Source organism: Littorina saxatilis, linkage group LG6 (assembly GCF_037325665.1).
Source record: "Littorina saxatilis isolate snail1 linkage group LG6, US_GU_Lsax_2.0, whole genome shotgun sequence".
Taxonomy (NCBI): domain Eukaryota; kingdom Metazoa; phylum Mollusca; class Gastropoda; order Littorinimorpha; family Littorinidae; genus Littorina; species Littorina saxatilis.
This window is the reverse complement of record NC_090250.1, coordinates 53,296,227-53,311,195: the sequence shown is the minus strand read 5'-3', so window position 1 is coordinate 53,311,195 and position 14,969 is coordinate 53,296,227. Positions and strand designations below refer to the sequence as shown.

Genomic DNA, 14,969 nt, shown 5'->3' with positions numbered 1-14,969 from the left:
TGTGCAGCTGACGCCCGCACAGAAGAAACGGTTGTCTCGACACAAACAGAACCTACGGGTCTTAGCCAAAAAAACAACATCTGTCAAACATCGAAAGCAAATCCTGCAGAAAGGCGGTTTTCTTCAGGCTCTTTTGAACCCTGTGCTAGGTATTGTATCTGGCTTGCTCGGGACCCTGGGTCTCTGATGCGATGGAGCATACCAAAAAGATGATTTTGATTGAGCCACGTGTGTTGGACTCTTTGCGGGACTCTGCAGGTGGACCTCCAGTACCTGATGCCACCTCACAAAGTTTGAAGGACATGGATCAAGTGATGCGGGGTATTTTAGACAAGAAGGATGTGGACAAACATGAAAAAGCAGACTCCTACCAACAAGTCTTGTGGCGGTTTCTTAAGCGTGTTGAAGAATATAAAAACAAACCTCTTGGAAGAGTGGAGATAGCACAACCCTCAAAACAACCTTTGACAGAACTAAATGAGGTCGAGAAACCTCAGGACCTAGCTAGGGTAGAAAAACGAGTGTTGGAGAGTGTGCCGAAAACCTTGAAGAAGAAGGCTCAGTTGCTTTTGGATATAACCAAGGACAGTTCTGACATCAAGTGGAATGATCAAGGGCAGCTCGTGTACCAGGGACAGACAGTAGAAGGAACCAACATGGCTGATCTGGTGAATGATGCTCTTCGTTACCGTAAAAATGCACCTGATCCTCAAGGGTGGGAAGTGTTTGCAAAAGGTTTAAAAGCGGTTAATGCCCCTCGTGAACTCATTGGTCACACAGGGCGATGGGAGTGGATGCACAGCGAGGGTGGTGATAGAGGAAGACCACCCACCAGGACAAAAAGAAGAAGAAGAAGAATTGTGACTCCTTCCTCAGCATCTCCTTCTGCAGAAAGAGTATCATTTCCTTCTCCATCGCCCAAGAAGAAGACGTGGCTATCTTATTCTTGAGCAGAATGCCAGTGAAAAAGAAAAAAGTCGCTGAGCAGCTGCGACGTCGATATTATGAAAGTCAACTCCCTGGAAGTTTGGGTGGAGTGGAGGCTTTGAGAAGAACCACCAGACAAGAACAAAAACAAGTTGAAAAGTGGTTGACTTTTCAAGACACCTATACACTACACAAACCTGTGCGGCGAAAGTTTACTCGTCGTCGTATTATCGTGGGTGGCATAGATCATCAGTGGCAAGCAGATTTGATTGATGTTAGAGCGCTGAGAAAAGACAATGACGGGTTTACCTACCTACTCACATGTATTGATGTGCTGAGCAAACACGCGTGGGTGGTGCCTTTGAAGGACAAAACAGGGGCCTCTCTGGTGACAGCCTTCAAAAGCATTTTTGTCCGAGGTCGTCAACCCCTGAGACTACAAACAGATAAGGGTAGCGAATTTAAAAACAAGGTGTTCCAGGATTTTTTGGACAAAACAAAAGTACACTTTTTTGTGACAGAAAATGATGACATTAAAGCCTCAATGGCGGAGCGCTTCAACCGTACCTTGAAAGACAAACTGTGGAGGTATTTCACCAGAACAAGTTCAGTGAGGTATGTGGAAGTCTTGGCTAAGCTGGTGCGTGGTTACAATCATTCCTACCACCGCAGTATTAAGAAAGCTCCTGCTGACGTAACCATCGCTAATCAGGAGGAAGTGTGGCAACGGTTGTATGGTGGTCCAACTCTCTCCAAACCACCTAAACTGAATATAGGAGACCGTGTGCGAATCAGCAAGACGAGAAGAGTCTTTAAAAAAGGTTATATGCCTTCTTGGACAGAGGAACTCTTTACCATCAGTCAAGTCAAGACAACCACACCCGTGACCTATGTGCTGAAAGATGATCACGGAGAAGAACTGTTGGGGACTTTTTATGAACAGGAACTGCAGAAAGTGGGGGAGAAAGAAATATACCGCATTGAAGCTGTTTTGGAACAACGCCCTGGAAAAGGCAAACAGAAAGAGTATTTAGTCAAATGGCTCGGCTATGACCCGTCATTCAATTCTTGGATTCCACAGACGGCACTGACCCCCTACACGGACTAGCTTCAGTGGTTCTGATGGAGGAAACTCAGAAGATTAATACGCCTCTGGATGAACCAGACAGTGTTGTTAAGCGACCAAGAACATCCAAGCTGTGGCGTGTATTTGGACGTCGTGTCCCTCGGAGCGAGATTGTCTTCCTTTGTCAGATGCTCCTTATTTATGTGGTGATTGGAGTGTCTCTGTTCAATCTGACAACCGGTCGCGGACCGGATAACTTGTGGGTGGCCCTACTGGGAAGTTGTCTCGGCTACGTGCTTCCTAATCCTTCCATTGATCCACCCTTGGTACAGTAACAACGTCTTCACTCATCATGTTCTACCTGACACTCCCCAGCAACAGCTCCTTGCAGCACTACCCTGACAACAACGCGAGTCACTACTACACAAAACTACCTCAAACAATTGACCTGGGCACCGACTACGAGTGTGGGTTGGCTGAGATTCAGTTTAACAACTCGTATGTAAATGTGGAAAAAGACACGTGTCAGTTTCGAATTTGTGTCCCATTAGGTGTTGTTATTTCTTGTGATACTCTAGTTTTACCAGAGGGGTTGTATGATTCACCTGCTTTTTTTATAGACTCACTAAACCAGCTCTTGGTTGATGTAAGTCTTACGCACTATGTAAGGTTTTATTACACCAAAGCAGCAAAAAAAGTACGTGTTAAATTACTCAAAAATATCTCGCTGTGGATGAGCCCCGAGTTGATGAGAATTTTGAAAACAGATGTCACCCAACAAAGCATCATAGGCCCTGGTCACTTTGACGGTAAAGCTATGATGGACTTACATCAAGATTTTCACGCAATATACGTGTACTGCGATTTGGTGCGCGAAAGAGTGGTCGGAGACACATTAGTCCCATTGTTGCGGACGGTGCCGATTAAAAAGAAGACTGAAGAAGTCGTTCATCATATATTTGAAAAACCCCATTACATGCCACTGACTCGTTGTCAGTTCAACACGGTGGAAATGCTTTTAACAACGGACACGGGAAAACCTATCGCATTTGAGCAAGGGAAGACGGTCGTGACGCTTCATTTTCGTCGTAGACGCACCGACCATTTGTAAAAGATGGTTCGTCTAACCCCTTTCCAGGGCAGTGGAAAACTCTATGAAGATTATTACTGCAGCCAGGTCGGCCACGGTCTCCCCGTGTTTGTAGGAGGAAGAAACTACAGAGGTCATGGCATTGGCAATCTCTTAGGGGGTATTGGTCGAGCCCTTGTACCTCTTTTGAGAAGTGGTGGAAAAGCTCTGCTGAAAGAGGGGGCTAGGACAGGTATGCAGGTGGCTCAGGATGTACTGTCTGGGCGTAGTGTTAAGTCGTCACTCCAGCAGAGAGCTAGCAATGCAGGGAAGCGCTTGTTTCACCAAGCCGTGGGTCGAGTGACAGGCACAACAGCCGCGCCACCTGGAGAACCTGCAAGGAAACGTATAAAATCATCTACACCATACCGCCAAGGTCAGACTGGGAGGCAGAAGAAGAAGAGAAGGAAGGCGACAGCAGCCGATATTTTTGGATAAGCATCATGGCGCTTGCCCACCCTCAGTCATGTGAAAGTGTACATACTGGACTGGATTTGTTTTCTGTACCCCCAACACAGACAGCTGTGCAGGAGGGAATGTTTGTAGAGTATCATCCTCTAGCTACTCTGGCCCCAGGAGCCCCTATTGAGTTTGCCATCAGTGGTGCCACATCCGAGTACCTGGATCTAAGCAACACGTATCTCCATGTGCGAGCTAAAATCACCAAAGCAGACGGAACAAACTTGGAGGCTGACTCCCCTGTGGCTCCTGTCAACTACTGGATGCACAGCCTGTTTTCCCAGGTGGATATCAGTCTCAATGATACCTTGGTGACCAATTCAGAGAACACCTACCCCTACCGTGCCTACATTGAAGCCACCCTCAACTATGGACGAGAAGCCAAGAAAAGTCACCTCACCAGTGCCATGTATTACCGAGATAGCTCCAACCACCTGGATGATACAGCAGGGGATGACAACTGGGGTTTGAAGGTACGGCGTGAGCAAACCATGCGGAGCAGAGAGGCAGACATGATGGGGCGACTTCATGCTGACATCATGCACCAGGAACGCTACATGATGAACGGCGTGGACGTGAAGATCAGACTCATTCCTTCCAAGAACATCTTCCACCTGATGTCTCCTGACCCCTTTCAGGGTTTCCGCAGTGTCATTACACATGCCTCCCTGTTTGTTCGCAAAGTCAAGTTGAACCCTGCTGTGAGCCTCGCTCACGCCAAAGCACTGGAAAAAGGCACGGCCAAGTATCCTTTGAAAAGGGTCGTGGTAAAGACTTTCTCCATTCCCACAGGCAACCACAGTGCTGTGCAGGACAACTTGTTTCTGAGTCAGACACCCAACCGCCTGGTGATTGGTTTGGTGGACAGCGCTGCTTTCAACGGACAAGCCTCACGCAATCCCTACCACTTCAAGACACAAGGATTGTCCTTTCTCAGCCTGTACCTAGACGGGAAACAGATTCCCGGCAAACCCCTGACACCGAACTTTGAACAACACCAGTATGTGAGGTCATTCTTCAGTCTCATGACGTCTACGGGTGTCGCCAACAAAGATGCGGGATCTTACATGGAGCTGCGTGATTTTGAACTGGGGTATGCTATCTACAGTTTTGACCTGAGTCCCAGTCTTCTGGATGGAGATCAGTTTGAACTGGTGAAAAGCGGTGCCCTGCGTCTGGAGCTGAAGTTCAACCAAGCCCTTCCAGCGCCTGTGATGGTGATTGTGTATGGTGAAATGGACAGCATGATCGAGATTGATCGCTCTCGCCAGGTCCTGACTGATTTTGCACTATGAACAGCAAAGACATTAGCCGAGTGTTGGGGAGAGACATTCATACCCGACGTGTGTTTCGAGGTGTGTTTCCCAGAGACAGACTCCCACGACAGGTGAATACGCGACGCCCAAGCGCTTTTGTCATCAATACAGATCGCAGTACAGGACCGGGAGAACACTGGGTGTGTGTCTGGTTTGATGGACTGGGACAAGCGGAATATTTTGATAGTTTTGGTTTACCACCCGTGCACCCCGCCATTGAAAACTTTATGCTGAAACACAGTTCAGCCCACGTGTACAACCCACGTCTTTTGCAAGACTTGACGAGTTCAGCCTGTGGCTTGTATGTATTGTACTATGTTTTGATGAAAAGCCGCGGAGCCAGTTTATTTCGAACGCTTCGTGTGTTTTCTCCCAACAGACTTTGGAGTAATGATCGAAGAGTATGGTTTTTGGTCCAACAGCTAAGAAGAAACTGAGGTCGCGTGCATCGTCTTTTGTTTAGGTCTGTAAACTGTTTTATTTCTTTTATTGGGTGTGTTTTGTGTGTGTATGTGTCTATATAAGAAGAAGGGGCGGAATCATCACCACCACTTTCATCTCGTACCCACCAAAGTAGAGAGAGGGTTAGAAGAGTGCTAGTAAGAAAAGAGAGGTACACAAAACAAAAAAAGTCATGCTGGAGACGGCCAGTCCCTCTTTAGAGCAGATGTTGGAAGAATTGGAGGCTGGTATTCTCAAAGTTAAAGATCACCTGCGAAACAGTTTGTTCTTGATGTTTGTTAGTGAGTTAAAACGCGATGTTTGCAAACGCCTTGAAGAAAAAAAGAGAGAAGAAAAAGACTATTCAACACGGTGGACTGTTGACGCCATTAGAACCGTCGCAGATAAAATCTGGGAACACCTAAATCGAGACAAAATTCTTAGTCGTTGGAATGTAGCATTACCCAAGACACATCCAGACGGGGTCTCCTGGTGGTGTTTGCGAGTTGTTGTGTGGAAGTGGACAGAAACGACAGCGTTTCGAAAAAGGGTTATCACTCATGTGACTGAACAACTGCTCTGTGAGTGATGCAACAGAGTGAAAAACGACATAGCATCCCACGTGACCTTAGGCTAACCCAGTGTGGACCCGTTAAAACCAGAATAATCAAGATGTACATGAACCACGAGTGTGTATATAAGACAGGCCGGATGTAAAAAGACCACTACAGAGGATTTTTGCGGAGTCGATCATGTCTTCAGGGACCATGAAGCAGCCACCACAGCCGGCTACACGCTACCCGCTAGGTGGAAGCCTTTTTGCCTCAGTAAAAACGTGGAGAGGGGATGTAAAAATCCATATTCGCCACTATGCTGTTCCTACCCGCACCAAAGGTGGGCGTGTTGTCCCCACCCAAAGAGGAGTCACCCTGGACTTGAAAAAGTTTCAGAAACTGCTTAGAGTGCAGAAAAAACTCAAAGAAGACTTCCACCAACAGGTATCTTCTCTGTCACCCACAGAGGAGAAGCAGGAGAAAAAACATCCGAAAAATCACACAGAGTATCCGCCGTCAGACTACTACTGTTCAACACCATCAACCACAGCCACGGCTTCGACACAAAGCGAGGAATACCCTCAGCAGCTACAGCGACCCCTGTATTCCACATGTCCAGCTTACTGTCCTGTCACAACCGTAAATCCTCTTCCTGTGACACCAAGAAGTGGTTATGAAGTTGACAACTAATCCGGGGACCACCTCGTTCCTTTAAAGTGACAATCATGATTTGGATTTTTTTTTTTTTTTTTTTTTTTTTTTTTTTTTTAATGTATGTGTATGCAAAATGTTAATTTTTTTTAAATATTTTTAATATTCAAAAGACTGCTGTCACTTTTATAATAAAATGATCATATTGGAAAAGTTAATAACTATGTGTCTGTATAACTCTTGAATGCTACCGTGAGCAGTTTTATGTATTGTTTTGTTACTCTTTACGTCTGACTTTTTTACCTTCTTGTTTGGAAGTACTTGTGTAAACGCGCGCGCATGTGTGTGTGTGTGTGTGTGTGTGTGTGTGTGTGTGTGTGTGTGTGTGTGTATGTGTGTGTGTGTGTGTGTGCGTGTGTGTGTGATCGGAGGTGTGTGTGATCGGAGGTGTGTGTGTGTGTGTGTGTGTGTGTTTGCACTTACATTTTATTCCCACCACACATATAATCCTACCTCTTACATAGTCTATCAACAACAAAATTAAAAAAAATTAAACAGTGTGTGATCGGAAGTGTGTGTGTGTGTGTGTGTGTGTGTGTGTGTGTGTGTGTGTGTGTGTGTTTGCACTTACATTTTATTCCCACCACACATATAACCCTACCTCTTACATAGTCTATCAACAACAAAATTTAAAAAAATTAAACACCGCAACAACGAAGAAAATAAATATCAAAAACAAAATAATACCTATCTTATCTGGTGTACCTATCAAAACCTTGTATGTAGAACAACCGTTTCTATTTTTAGTGCTGACCAATCAACAAGGTCTAACATGTTTAGGTCTTGCATCTCTGTGGTGCAATGCTCAGACGTGATCAGTCTCTAACCTAACATTATGTATGACTGACTGTAGAACAACTCGTGTTCGGTGTAAAATGTACCTCCGATGTTTATAACACCCACATAAAAAACAACAATCTGAGTCTACTTGTTAAAACTTTTGTTATATGTGTACATCAGCTCCCATCCCTCTCATCAGTCGAGCTAACTTCCACACCCACCCCACACCATTTGTCTAGCACTAATCTAAGCATTAAAACCTAATCAACCCTCGGGGTAGGCAAACCACCTCCTATTAAACTTCTCTAACCGCTGGCCACCTCTGGTGGTTTTATCGGCGAAGGGGCTCCGCAAAGAGTAGGGATACCATTTTTATTACCTTATCCTGACACCTCCCCTGACAGGGCACCAAACTACATAGCTATTAAAGAGAGAGGGCTCCGCGAAGCGCGGAGAAAATGGGAGGGGATTACTGTCAATAGAAAGGAGGCGGCTCAGTAACCCAGCCGCGTTAAGCACCAATAAAAAAAGGCCGGGGGGCAGTAATCCTGTCATTACCCCAGCTGGAGTGGTCATTAGTATCGAGCAACAGGTACAGGCACATGAAATCACATGACAAAATATAAAACTCAATAAACCGTTTAAACGCAATCCCTCTTTATCACTACTTAAACACAGGCACCTTAACCTATCACTTTATGATGGACCCTACCCTTGCGCATTGCGCATTGCGCCGAGGCATGAGGCATACCTTTTCCTTACTACTTATGTCTCCTGAATCAATGGGATTCTTTTCCTGTTTAAGGTGTGTTCACAATCATGTATAACAGTCAACATACCTTTCTTGCGACAGCACTGACTTAAAGCAGAATTTTTAACATTCATTTTCCGTTTCTATGACGGCAAACTTTTGAAGTATATCGTTCTTCCCCTCTGTCTTCTCTCTATTATGAAGAAACTTGTCTTTTCACTATTTCACCCTGTGTTTGCTTCATCCCAACCCCCAGATCATCGACTCGGACGGAGATGCGTCAGACCCCTTCATTCTGATGATCATGGTCAAGCCGATGAACACCTTGGCCCCTGTAGTGACCACTAACACCGGACTGCAACTGTTCGAGGGTCAATCCAGACCGCTGAGAGCGGACCGCAACCTGGAAGTTTCCGATGAGAACAACCTCAAGGATGTCCGGGTGAGTAAATTAAACGTGTTGTTGGTTTTGTGCTTTGGGTAGTAGCGGTGGTGTGGACGATTTGGAAGTTGCGAATTACCCTGCCCCTCCCTCGCCTTGTCTGGCATGAGTGTGCTTGGCTGGAGTGAATGTTTCTAAACCGCAATTGTCACAACGAATTCCCAACCTTTGTCAAAAACATATTCTGCATTCTGTGAGAAGAAAGGAAAAACAACAAATTAAAAAACAAATCGCTGTTGGTTCTATGGTATGGGTGGTTGCGGTGGTGCATATGGTCGATTGGGTAGGTATGGATTACCCCCACCCCTCCCTCTCCTTCCTTCCATTCTTGTCTCAGAAGAACCGATCTCCTAGGTAATAGAAACACTAAAATACCCAGCATGCTTCTCCCGAAAGCGGCGTACGGCTGCCTAAATGGCGAGGTAAAAACGGCCATACACGTTAAAACTTACACAAGCAAAAAACAAACAAAAGAGTGTACGTAGGAGTTTCACCCCATGAACGCAGAAGAAGAAGTATCAGAAGGAAAGAAACAAACAAAAAGTAAAAGATAGAAAAGCATATGAATACGTAGAGTTCCATACTGTATTTATCTATCATTAAGCGGCCCGATGGGGGGAACTCTGTGGCAACATGTTAGGAATACCACACGGGTGAAAGCAGGAAGTTCAGTGCTAAACTTGAGGCAACACACAAGAAATAAGAGGATCCGCAGCATGACCAAATCTTATTCTCAAGAGTGAATTCTCGCATAAAGGAAGAACAAGAAGAACAAGAACTAGCAAGGAAAATGACGATGACGTAAACGACGATAAATCCGACGAAGAAAAGCCTCTTCCATAAAATTGTTACCTTGCAACTTATATAAATAACACGAAAGAGAGATGATCTATTTTAAGGCACCTCAGAACACGATTAGACCATTTGACACGTGACGCACCTGTTGGCAGGCTTTACTTTCTATCATACACCTGGCTCCAAACATGCACACTTCGGGAAATAATGACAAAACATATGCATGTCTCTGTCGGTGCCAGAGATTAATTGGAATGAGTGCACTCGTGTGATTATTTTCTTAAAGGAAGGCTGGAATTTTGGCGCGGACATGTGAACTCATTTGAGAAATACCGTAACACTGTCCGGATTGGACTGATACAATTTGAGCAGTGAAGCGACAACGTGGAGAATGTTTACTCAGCTGAAGGTCATAGCTTTTTAAATTGAGGCCGTTGCATTGGTGCTATTTTCACGATTTGTTGTTTTTTTACCTTGAGAATTGGTTGATTGATTGGTTGATTGATTGATTGATCGATTCATTCATGCATTGATTCATTCATTCATTTGTGCATTGGTTGGTTGGTTTGTTTTGATTGATTCTTTGATGGTTTGATTTCTTGATTGGTTTACGTATTTCTGTCTTTCACCAGATCTCTGTAGCGGCGGGACTGAGGCACGGCAGACTGCTGATCCCGGGAGACCGCAAGTTCTTCACGCCAGACGACCTGGAGTCCGGCTCCGTCATCTACGAGCACGACGACAGCGACACCTACTCCGACAACATCATCTTCCGCATGACGGACGGGGAGAACGAGGTGGAGTTCCTCTTCCCCATCTGGCTCTTTCCCGAGGACGACGAGCCGCCCATCCTCAACGTCAACACAGGGCTGGAGATCAGGAAGAACGAGGTGGTGGAGGTCACGCCCTTCGTGCTCAGCGCCACCGACATCGACAGCGACGACTCCAGCATCCGGTTCGTGCTGCAGCCGCCCTTCTCTGAGGAGGGGCACATTCTGCTGAGGCAGTTTCAGGTGAGAGGATTTTCTTCGTTGTGATTATCGTCGTCGTCGTCATCGTTGTTGTCTTTTTACTTTCTTGTTCTTCTTGTTCTTGTTTGTCGTGTTCTTGTTTTTCTTCTTCGGAAATTTAGACCTGATAGGTCAAAGCTGCCGTTGTCCACCAACAAGCAGAGATGTGTTTTATTCAGATGTGTTGTCTGACTTGTGTAGGCGACACCAGTCTAGTTTTTGTTAAACGGTAGGACGTACCTCCAGGGATCCAGCATGAGCTTACTGTCTTTCTCGAGAAAAAAAACACCCCAAAGAAACTGGTGCTACGTCCTCTCTCGGCAGCCTACACTGAGTGTGTCCCAGTGCTTAGCCGCTATTTTTGAAGAGAGGCTTGAACTCCCAACACAGTTGAATAGCGATGTGTGTGCGTGTAGCGCATTATTGACAACCACCAGTGTACATCTCCATGCGTGTTCCACCTGTTTCTTTTCTGGAAAAAAAACCACAAGAGATTTCTGCCGAAAGAATCAAAATGTGGCAAGAAGATTTGTTTGTTAGTTTTTGTTCTTGCCAGCAGCAGATTTTTTATGCCGCAGCTGTCCTTTCCTGAAGGGAGCCATATGCTTATTCGTGAATATTTTCAAGTGCAAGACAGTTCCAGAATTTGCAGATTGTAGTTCTATTGGCGGGGGAGGGGAGGGGGTGTTTGGCAGGTATACAAAAAATGATTCAGACATTTCGTCATGGAAGATACATCGCTCTGGCAAGAGAGGAACAACTGAGCAATCGGATAAAAAGGTTATTTTTGTTGGCAGCTCAGTGGAGGATTCCTCCCACTCTATCATTTGTAAAACTGTAGACTGATAAAGCATGTTTTCACTCTCTTGTTTTGTTGAACGGAGTTCATGATAGCATTGCGTGTTGCTGAGTTTGTTTCTAACAGGAGCAGGTAAGCAAACAAAGAAAATGAACCCCAGACATATGAACACACATACGGACCACTACAGTCTTACGCTTGATTTGTCATGTCTTTTTACGTGTAACATAATTATGCTGTTGTTTGTTTGTATCTTTCTTGCTTTCTTTCTTTCCCTCTTTCGTTCTTGATGTGTCGGTTTGTTTGTTTTATTGTTGTTGTCCTTCTTACTTGTTTCTTCCGCATCTAAAACAGTTCATCTTGTTCATCTTCTTCTTTTTCGTTTTTCTCTTCTTCTGTTGCTCCTCTTCTTTCTTCGTCGTGTTCTTCTTTTGCCTCTTCCTCATGTACTTTTCCTTGTCTCCCTCGTCCTCCTCCTTGTCTCCCTCGTCCTCCTCCTTGTCTCCCTCGTCCTCCTCCTTGTCTACCTCGTCCTCCTCCTTGTCTCCCTCGTCCTCCTCCTTGTCTCCCTCGTCCTCCTCCTTGTCTCCCTCGTCCTCCTCCTTGTCTCCCTCGTCCTCCTCCTTGTCTACCTCGTCCTCCTCCTTGTCTCCCTCGTCTTCCTCCTTGTCTACCTCGTCCTCCCCCTTGTCTACCTCGTCCTCCTCCTTGTCTACCTCGTCCTCCTCCTTGTCTCCCTCGTCCTCCTCCTTGTCTCCCTCGTCCTCCTCCTTGTCTACCTCGTCCTCCTCCTTGTCTACCTCGTCCCCCCCCTTGTCTACCTCGTCCTCCTCCTTGTCTACCTCGTCCTCCTCCTTGTCTACCTCGTCCTCCTCCTTGTCTCCCTCGTCCTCCTCCTTGTCTCCCTCGTCCTCCTCCTTGTCTACCTCGTCCTACCCCTTGTCTACCTCGTCCTCCTCCTTGTCTACCTCGTCCTCCTCCTTGTCTCCCTCGTCCTCCTCCTTGTCTACCTCGTCCTACCCCTTGTCTACCTCGTCCTCCTCCTTGTCTACCTCGTCCTCCTCCTTGTCTCCCTCGTCCTCCTCCTTGTCTCCCTCGTCCTCCTCCTTGTCTACCTCGTCCTCCTCCTTGTCTCCCTCGTCCTCCTCCTTGTCTCCCTCGTCCTCCTCCTTGTCTCCCTCGTCCTCCTCCTTGTCTCCCTCGTCCTCCTCCTTGTCTCCCTCGTCCTCCTCCTTGTCTACCTCGTCCTCCTCCTTGTCTCCATCGTCCTCCTCCTTGTCTCCCTCGTCCTCCTCCTTGTCTCCCTCGTCCTCCTCCTTGTCTACCTCGTCCTCCTCCTTGTCTACCTCGTCCTCCTCCTTGTCTCCCTCGTCCTCCTCCTTGTCTCCCTCGTCCTCCTCCTTGTCTACCTCGTCCTCCTCCTTGTCTCCCTCGTCCTCCTCCTTCTGGGTTCTTCTTATTCTTTTACGAGTGCTCAACCGCCGTTTACAACAGACACATTCTTTCTCATGTTTACGTTGACTCATTAAACCATCCGATCCCGAATAGCCATATCAGTTGTTGGGACATTAAAAAGCAATATCCAACTTTTAACCCATTCCCCGCCAGGTGCCCGACGACCCCGAAAACTGGGTGTTTGAGAGTGTGCATGGTCAGCGGAAGTAGAGCGGTATCGTAAGACAACTGTCTCTATCTGTGAGAACTGGGTGTTTGAGAGAGTGCGGCATGGTCAGCGGAAGTAGAGCGGTATCGTAAGACAACTGTCTATATCTGTGAGAACTGGGTGTTTGAGAGAGTGCGGCATGGTCAGCGGAAGTAGAGCGGTATCGTAAGACAACTGTCTCTATCTGTGAGAACTGGGTGTTTGAGAGAGTGCATGGTCAGCGGAAGTAGAGCGGTATCAGTCGTAAGACAACTGTCTCTATCTGTGAGAACTGGGTGTTTGAGAGAGTGCATGGTCAGCGGAAGTAGAGCGGTATCGTAAGACAACTGTCTCTATCTGTGAGAACTGGGTGTTTGAGAGAGTGCATGGTCAGCGGAAGTAGAGCGGTATCCGCGTAAGACAACTGTCTCTATCTGTGAGAACTGGGTGTTTGAGAGAGTGCATGGTCAGCGGAAGTAGAGCAGTATCGTAAGACAACTGTCTCTATCTGTGAGAACTGGCTGTTTGAGAGAGTGCATGGTCAGCGGAAGTAGAGCGGTATCGTAAGACAACTGTCTCTATCTGTGAGAACTGGCTGTTTGAGAGAGTGCATGGTCAGCGGAAGTAGAGCGGTATCGTAAGACAACTGTCTCTATCTGTGAGAACTGGGTGTTTGAGAGAGTGCATGGTCAGCGGAAGTAGAGCAGTATCGTAAGACAACTGTCTCTATCTGTGAGAACTGGCTGTTTGAGAGAGTGCATGGTCAGCGGAAGTAGAGCGGTATCGTAAGACAACTGTCTCTATCTGTGAGAACTGGGTGTTTGAGAGTGTGCATGGTCAGCGGAAGTAGAGCGGTATCGTAAGACAACTGTCTCTATCTGTGAGAACTGGGTGTTTGAGAGTGTGCATGGTCAGCGGAAGTAGAGCGGTATCGTAAGACAACTGTCTCTATCTGTGAGAACTGGGTGTTTGAGAGAGTGCGGCATGGTCAGCGGAAGTAGAGCGGTATCGTAAGACAACTGTCTATATCTGTGTATAACATTTCATATTTTGGTCAAACATACACATTACGTAAAACATTCTCTCCACACTGACGAAGACTGTTTCCCCCTTTCCCCGCCAGGTGCCGGACGACCCTGAGAACTGGGTGTTTGAGAACGGGGTGTACGAGCGCGTGGTGGGCGAGTGGAGCCAGGACGACATCATGGACGGCAAGGTCTTCTACCGTCACGTGGGCCCTCACCGCTCAGACTTCCTGCTCGACCACATCTACTTCCACCTGGAGGACGGCGGCACTCCCCCCAACGAGTCGGACATCAAGGAGCTGATTGTCAAGGTCAGGAGTCGGATTTGATTGGTCTTGCTTTTGTTATTTTCTGTCCACTATTCTCTTCAATTGTTGTTTGGTCGTATTAAATTTGTATTCGTAAGCCGACTGGTAATCTAATAGTCTACAACTGTGTATGTTTTAATGTGTGTTTTGTTTATGTTTGCAAAAAAACACAGCTCCCACTGTTGCACGTCATGGATAACTTTCATGAAAATGAACTTATGTGAAAGTGATTCATGGTTCAGTGGTTTAAGTGACATGGACGATGTTACTAAGCTACGTTTATTATTAGTATCATAAGTGTTTATCTGTCTGTCTGTCTGTCTGTCTGTCTGTCTGTCTGTCTGTCCATTGTTAAAGACCATTGGGTCAAAGTGACTGTATGTTTTGTTTTGTCATAAATTAGACGTTCCAATATCCTACCATTTTACCTTACCTGCCCCTACCTTACCTTACCTTACCTTACCTTACCTTACCTTACCTTACCTTCCAGGTTGCCCCAGTGGACGACCAGCTGCCCTACCTGTACCCGGGCACCAGCCTGCAGATGGAGGTGGACGAGTTCCAGCTGACTGAATTCAAGCGCAAGCTGCTCCGCTACACTGACGACGACACGGATGACCGCGACATCAAGTACCACGTGACCGTGCCGCCCTTCGACACGGATTCCAACACGCCCATGGAGGCCGGGGAGATTGTGCTGTGTGAGGACGACATGGTGCCCATCCTCTTCTTCACCCAGGCACAGGTCAGAGAGAGAGAGAGAGAGAGAGAGAGAGAGAGAGAGATAGAGAGAGAGAGAGAGAGGGAGAGAGAT

General features: G+C 46.7%; 2 protein-coding genes across 2 annotated transcripts in view; both read left to right on the top strand.

The window, feature by feature from the left end:
• LOC138969533 (FRAS1-related extracellular matrix protein 2-like) overlaps positions 1–14,969 on the top strand; it is a gene marked incomplete in the record, with an annotated part of 314,415 nt that overhangs the window by 18,966 nt on the left and 280,480 nt on the right. Inside the window, 4 exon segments of the mRNA XM_070342359.1 lie at positions 8,391–8,576; positions 10,004–10,384; positions 13,946–14,158; positions 14,646–14,900. Coding sequence (XP_070198460.1) covers positions 8,391–8,576; positions 10,004–10,384; positions 13,946–14,158; positions 14,646–14,900 — 1,035 coding nt within the window.
• Positions 11,625–12,845, top strand: LOC138969649 (uncharacterized). Its single transcript, XM_070342508.1, has 2 exons — positions 11,625–12,629; positions 12,789–12,845. Exons 1-2 carry the CDS (start codon positions 11,625–11,627, stop codon positions 12,843–12,845), a joined length of 1,062 nt encoding a protein of 353 aa, XP_070198609.1.